Genomic DNA, 7,500 nt, shown 5'->3' on the forward strand with positions numbered 1-7,500 from the left:
TGACATTTTATTCCTAATACTGTACATTATAAATGTAATGCAAATAAATAAAATGCATTACATTATTGTGGCAGATGAGTAAAGTATTAATAGGTGGCTTTAAAAGGGAATTTATTTGTCTATTATTATTTTTATTTTTTTTCTCCCAATTTGGAATGCCCAATTCTGGAATGGACCAATTTTAAGTCCTCGTGGTGGTGTAGTGACTCGCCTCAGTCCGGGTGGCGGAGGACGAATCTCAGTTGCCTCCGTGTCTGAGACCGTCAACCTGCGCATCTTATCACGTGACTTGTTGAGCGCGTTGCCGCGGAGACATAGCGCCTGTGGAGGCTTCACGCCATCCACCGTGGCAACCACGCTCAACTCACCACGCGCCCCACCGAGAACGAACCACATTATAGCGACCACGAGGAGGTTACCTCATGTGACTCTACCCTCCCTAGCAACCGGGCCAATTTGGTTGCTCAGGAGACCTGGCTGGAGTCACTCAGCACCCCCTGGGATTCAAATTAGTGAGCTAGCGAACTCCAGGGGTGGTAGCCAGCGTCTTTACCACTGAGCTACCCAGGCCCCCTATTTGTCCATTATTGAATCTATTAGCCTGTTATTGGCCTACAGTTCACAGCAATCCATTTTGCAATTGAATTCATCAATGTGTCCGAGATAAATTTATAATAAGGGCTTTTCTAAGTGCACGTGTCAGACGGACGCTTCTTACTTTGGTTGCGTTGCATCATATACACAATATCTTGAGGTCACTTTGTCAAGTTAAATGTAGTTTGAAATGTACAAAACCACGTATCAAGATCCCTGCATTCGGAAGGAATTGCGCTCCGTCCAGCTGTGTTTGAACGCAACAACCCATTCTCATGTAGTAGTGTCGCTAGTCAAGTCTGAGTGTGCTTTGTTGTCTGTACAGCTGGAGTTTCACTTACTGCCCCCTGCTGAAAACAGCTGCTACTTCAAGCTTGAATTGCTCCGATGGTAGATATATTCCTTATTACAGTCCGTGGACATGATTAATTGCATACATTTTTTTTAAAGTGTTATTTTTTTCTCCTGTTATTTTTTTTACAGTCTGTGTTAATGAGATTTTCCACTCCAGTCTGTTTATTGAGGTGTCATAATTTCAGATATCCCCACTCCTAAATGTCACATGAAAAGTGAACTTTGGTCAGTCTCTTCCTGTGTCAGTGGGCAGATCTTAGATTTAATAACTCTGTTGTGGCTCAGACTTTACACTGATAGTCAGAGGTCTGGAAACACAAGGGTTTAACTGAGAGGAAATGAAGTCTGCTAAAGGGTTCAAGGTCATTTATTTAAGAGAGATGATAAGAGAAATACTCAGTCACATGAGCCTCTCTGAATCTGAATCATACACAATCAATAAACACACAATGAGAAACAGAGGTGAAACTCGTGATAATGGCTGAAATGAGTCCAATTGAAGACACTTTACAATCTACAGTCTCAGTGGACAATACAAGTGAAGTGAATACTGCAATAGTAGGTCTATGTACTGCAATAAAAGACTGTAATATAAAAACGCAAAACAAAGATTTAATAGTGATGAAATATTACGCAGAAATATGCAATATAACAATTATAATAATACATTTTTAATCGTTTCTTTGGAAGTTACAACAGAGAGATGGTTACATGCTAAACAAATTAATAAAGATAAGTGTGCTATGAAATCGGTACATTATTGACAACTTGAGATTGGCATAAATTCATGGGGAACCACCTTGTACCTATAGTGGCTTTTAGATCTGTTTACACATCTCCTAAATGAATAATTTGCCATTTTGTTATCACAACAATAATATTCAGAGTTGGTAAAACCATACAAAAGATGAGATAGTCATGTGTTACAGTAATGAGCACATTTGTTTCACTCAGAGGTCAAACTGCTGTGAGTTTTAGTGTATGAAATTCCCACAGACACACATAAATGTAATAAACAGGAGTGTGTTTTTGTCACGTTTTTCCTCATTACTTCTCGAAACATACATATAACATAGACAATGACATATCGTAACTTACAGCAGACTATCCCGATTCAAACGAGCCCAAACACAACATAATATGACAAGTATATCTTGAAATATTCCTCAAAGAGTGTACATGGAAAGACCATGCACAAAAGGGCGCTCAACACACGATGTGTGTGTGTGTGTGTGTTTGTGTGTGTGTGTGTGTGTGTGTGTGTATATGTGTGTATGTTTGTGTGTGAGTTTGTGTTTGCGTGTGTCTGTATGTGTGTGTGTGTGTGTGTGCGTGTGTGTGTTTGTGTGTTTTTGTGTGTGTGTGAGTGTGTTTGTGTGTGAATGTGTGTGTGTGTGTGTGTGTGAATGTGTGTTTGTGTGTGAATGTGTGTGTGTGTTTGCGTGAGTGTGTTTGTGTGTGTGAGTTTGTGTGCATGTGTGTGTGTGTCTGTGAGGATGTGTGTTTTGTGTGTGTGAATGTGTGTGTATATGTGTTTTTGTGTGTGTGAATGTGTGTGTGTGTGTTTGTGTGTTTTTGTGTGTGAATGCGTGTGTATATGTGTGTTTGTGTATGTGTGTTTGTGTGTGAGTTTGTGTGTGTGCGTGTCTGTTTGTGTGTGTGTGCGCGTGTGTGTCTGTGTGAGGGTGTGTGTTTGCGTGAGTGTGTGCGTTTGTGTGTTTTGTGTGTGTTTGCGTGCGAGTGTGTTTGTGTGCCTTTGTGTGTGTGTGTGTGTGTGTGTGTGTGTGTACATGTCCGAGGACTTTGTGTGTGCTCATCTAAAGGATTGTGATGTTCCTGAACACTTAATATTTCTGTATTTTGTAGTCTAATCCATTCATTTACAATGGCCGGTCATTTTTGACCGGGAACACAACAAGTGTTTTTTCTTTTAAGAAAATGGTCCAAATGTTTTATTTTCAGATACCATATGTGAACAAAGTCAAGGAATTTTATTCCAATTGGATTCATAAAAATAAAAAAATCATCAGAAAAAAAAGTTGTCCGGGTCAAAATGACCCATACACAACATAAGGGTTAATAAGATTAACACTACATAGCAACCACATAGCTATGTGCTTACAACTTTTGCACATGCAACCATTACTCATATTGTGATAATGTTGTGTTAAATTGCATTTGTAATATATTGTATTTCTCTGTGTGTATGTGTGCAGGTTTGTTTCTGATTGTGGGTCTGATGTTGTATCCTGCTGGTTGGGGTTCTGATAAAGTCCAGTTGTACTGCGGTCCGGACGCGTCTCCATATAAATTGGGTCTGTGTTCTATGGGCTGGGCGTTTTATACCGCGCTGGGCGGCACCGTTCTCACCTTCATCTGCGCCGTGTTCTCCGCACAAGCCGAGATCGCCACGTCCAGTGATAAAGTCCAGGAGGAGATTGAAGAGGGCAAGAGTCTCATCTGTCTGCTGTGAGAGAGAGACACACAGATAAAAGACTCGTTCACCACTAAGACTTGTTTGTTTTTACGTGTTTGTTTCCTTTCATTTGATTTCATGTTGTTGAGTGTCAGCTGTCTGTCTCTCATCTGATGTAAATATATGTGTATATAATGTAAATATCATTCTGCAGGAGGCGTCTCGTCTGTTCACACCAGAAACACTGCTCAGACTCGCTCCATCTGCTCTGATTTATCTGGATGTTCTCCAGTGAATCTCATGAAAACATGTCCAGGTCACATTTCAAACTGAAAAAGAAAAAAGAAAAATGAAGCATATTTTTATTTTATATTTTAAGATTTTTCCTTTAATCGTCGGAGAAATAGGCTTTATTTTCTGTATGTCAAAAATAATTTCTTATTGAGGTGAAACATGAGCTGTTGGCAGTTTTCATGAGATTCACCGTCTCAGTTTCAGCATCATCATGAAGGTGTTTCACAGTGAACGCTGATCTCACATCAGTATTTTGTGCTGTATTAAGACTGTTGAAGCACAAATGGATTAAAGATTAGTGACCTGCGACAAAACAATGTGCCAGAATGAATGAAGGATTCTCCTGCGTCAGTATTCCAGTGTGCCAAACTCCCGTTCCTGATGTCTGGAGAGTTTAGAAGTGTTGAGAGGAAATCAAAGCCCTGAAAACTCTCAATCTAACAGTCCAGAGTGCCAATGACATGTACTGTGTGTGTGTGTGTGTGTGTCTGTCAACTCTAGTTCACTAGCTCATTGTTCTTTTCCATGTCACACACTCATCTCTGTCAAATAAAGAAGCCATGATTAACACGACCGTCCGGCCGCTGTCTGTTATTCACTTGAATTTCCTGCAAAACACGGTAGAGATCAGCGACCCCTGGCAGCACTGAAGGAAGTGTGTGTTTGTGTTTGGAGTGTTTTTGCCCCGATTCAGGACGATCAGCACTGACATATCACAGTGACCCAGTTCAGCTGTTATGAACTCAAAACTCTTTTCACAGTCACACACACATCTGTTCTGTTTCACATGGTGCATAGTAAAATAAATGATTGCATACTAATGATTAGACACTAAGTGTTTTAGAGTCATTCTCAAGAAAATGAGTGTCAGAGAATTTCAGGAACATTTTTATTTTTTTAAATTTCTTCATCATTTCTCAAATGCTGATTCTTAACCTCCTGCGTCCACATGCGTGTACGTTACGTTTTGGATTCACTATATGCATCACATAATTTCATTTCATTTAAACCGACTGATCTCAGTTCAGGAGACAAAACAACATTGCGTCAATCACAGCAGAGTTTGTGTTTGGGAGAAACACCAACAAAACTACATCTGGTAAGAAACCAAATTAAGTTTTTATATTGAAACCTGTTTGAGTCAAAAGATTAGAGTCTCTAGTTTTATCCGATATGCCATTTTTTAAATTTGAGTGATTTATTGGGAAACACCATGCTGTTAAACACAATGACCACGTATGTGGACTGTAGGCTCATTTTCAGTTAAAATATCTGATATTTACTGTCTGTACATTATCACACTGAGAATAAATGAGTTCATCCATAAACTGATAAATGTGTCTTTCAGAGGCTTTATATGGAGTTAGGATGAAAATAAGGTGCATTTCAAACTGTTCTGAGATCAGTGCAGACAGACAGCACACTGGAGGTTAAGTAATGCACTAAATAGGGAGCAAGGGAGCATCCTATAGCTCTCTATGCAGTTAAGTGCATTCACTCCTAAAATCTGATCAAAAGTTCAGTTTCAGGCTGCAGATGATGTTTGGATCACTCAACATGTTTGACAGACATGAGACAATGATAATCAGTACATAGATTCAGAATTTATAATGTATCATTTTATTTTAACATGATTGACAGTGATTGGATGATGCTGGACATTACTTTGAATCAGAATTAATTATGATAATTTCTGATGTAATGTCTGTAACATCTCAAAAACATGAATAATCAACACTCCTGGAAACATCATAAACTATTTGAGTTTCCATAGTTTGATATTATTTAAAATTCACAACTTCATCTCGACACGATAGATCACGACATTCTCTTGAATAGGCTGGAGAATTATGTTGGCATTTGTGGACTTGCATTAGCATGGTTTATGTTCTATTTATCAGACCACTACCACTTTGTCTATGTAAACAAGGAACTGTCAAATCAAACAAAAGTCAAGTATGGAGTGCCACAGGGATCAGTTTTAGGGCCTCTGCTTTTCTGCTTGTATATGCTTCCCCTGGGAGATATTATCAGGAATCATGGAATAAGTTTCCACTGTTATGCCAACGATACACAACTTTATTCATGACATCAATACTAGATTATTGTAATGCATTACTGGGAGGATGTCCAGCAAGATCAATAAATAAACTTCAGGTTCAAAAAGCAGCTGTCAGAGTGCTGACGAGAACCAAGAAATATGATCATATTAGCCCCATTTTATCATCGTTACATTGGCCACCTGTTAAATTTTGTATTCATTTTAAAAATTCTGTTAACTACATACAAAGCTTTGAATGGTCTAGCTCCACAGTACTTAAATTACCATCTACCATGCTATATTCCATCCCGTTCATTACGATCACAAAACTCTGGCCTTTTAATAGTTCCTAGAATATCAAAATCCACAAAAGGAGGTAGATCCTTTTCCTATTTGTCTCATAAACTATGGAATAGTCTCCCTAACACTGTTCGAGATGCAGACACACTCACTCAGTTTAAGTCTAGACTAAAGACTCATCTATTTAGCCAGACATACACCTAATTTATCCTTCAACTCACAATTAGGCTGCTTTAGTTAGGTCTGCCGGAACCAGAAACATCCATCATGATCTATAACTCTGCATAAAATTTAATGGCATCTATGCTAATATTATAAGGGGGAACCCTAATGTATCTGTAAGGATTTTCTTATTATTATTATTATTATAGATTAAATATCGATCGCTACTCAGAAGCATACACGCACACCCATCTGACTCTAGGTGGCGCTATAATAAGCACTTTTACGTTTTGGCTCACATTTCTGCAACCGTGAGGGCTAAAATCTAAATTATTTTTTCCTTGGGTCAAGCCCTACAAAATGTATATCTCCGATTTCATTTCTGTCTATAATTTTGTCCGCCATTTTGCATTTTTTGAAAAACCTACTTTTTCGAACTCCTTCTAGACTGTTTGTCCTGTTGGCACGGAATTTGGTATACATCATCTACAGACCCCCCTGACAAAAGTTTAAATAGTTCTAAAGATATTAGCGAAACAGTTCCTTTGGTTGAACGCGATTTGAGTAATTGATCAATATCTACTCAACGCAAACTCCAAACATAACCAAACTCTGTATACGTAGTCAGCATGTACGCAAATTTTCATACAGTTCTACCACTAGGGGGCACTACAAAAAACTGCCATCACTTCTCAGCCGTATGAGTGACAAAGTTCAAATTAAATACGCATCTTATTTGGTTCAAGTGCTAACATATTCTTAAAAAATCTATTTCGACAAATCAACAAATATGGCCGCCAGCGGCCAATCAATTTTCAGCACCTAATAACTCATATTGGGATTGGCCGATGGTTATGAAACTTACTATACACAAACAGGATGTCTACATGAAGTGGTATAACAAATTTCACGACAATAAGCCACATGGTGGCGCTATAATTAGCTAATTCATGTTTTTTCTAATATCTCCGGAACCGTAGGGTTAGCCTAACCCTAACCCAGGCTAGAATAAAATTCTAAAGCTTTTATGAATCCAACAGTGCCCCTAAATCATATGGTTACTTGAATTTCCATTTCCGCAACAAACGTTTTCTACGACTTTTTTTAACTCATCCTAGACTATTTGTCTGATTCGCACAAAACTTGGTATACATCATCCACAGACCCTCCTGACAAAATGTTGTTAAAAGAATTTTGGTATGTCAAATTGTTCTGAAGATATAAATAAATGTGTTTTGGGGCGTGGCCTATAATGACTAATTAGCCTGTATCTTGTGAGCGCAGTTTTCAAACTTAAAACTTTGTGCACATGGACAAGAGAACACTCTGAGGTAACATG

At 38.5% G+C, this 7,500-nt stretch overlaps 1 protein-coding gene across 5 annotated transcripts in view; it reads left to right on the forward strand.

Moving 5' to 3' along the window:
• lhfpl2a (LHFPL tetraspan subfamily member 2a) overlaps positions 1–4,231 on the forward strand; it is a 145,901-nt gene extending 141,670 nt beyond the window's left edge. For all 5 annotated transcript variants that reach the window (XM_051677683.1, XM_051677684.1, XM_051677682.1 and 2 more), the window contains one exon: positions 3,165–4,231. In XM_051677683.1, the coding sequence (XP_051533643.1) occupies positions 3,165–3,421 (257 nt within the window). In that variant the 3' untranslated portion in view covers positions 3,422–4,231. The remainder of the gene's footprint in view (positions 1–3,164) is intronic.
• Positions 4,232–7,500: the final 3,269 nt, after the last annotated feature.

Source organism: Myxocyprinus asiaticus, chromosome 38 (assembly GCF_019703515.2).
Source record: "Myxocyprinus asiaticus isolate MX2 ecotype Aquarium Trade chromosome 38, UBuf_Myxa_2, whole genome shotgun sequence".
NCBI lineage: Eukaryota > Metazoa > Chordata > Actinopteri > Cypriniformes > Catostomidae > Myxocyprinus > Myxocyprinus asiaticus.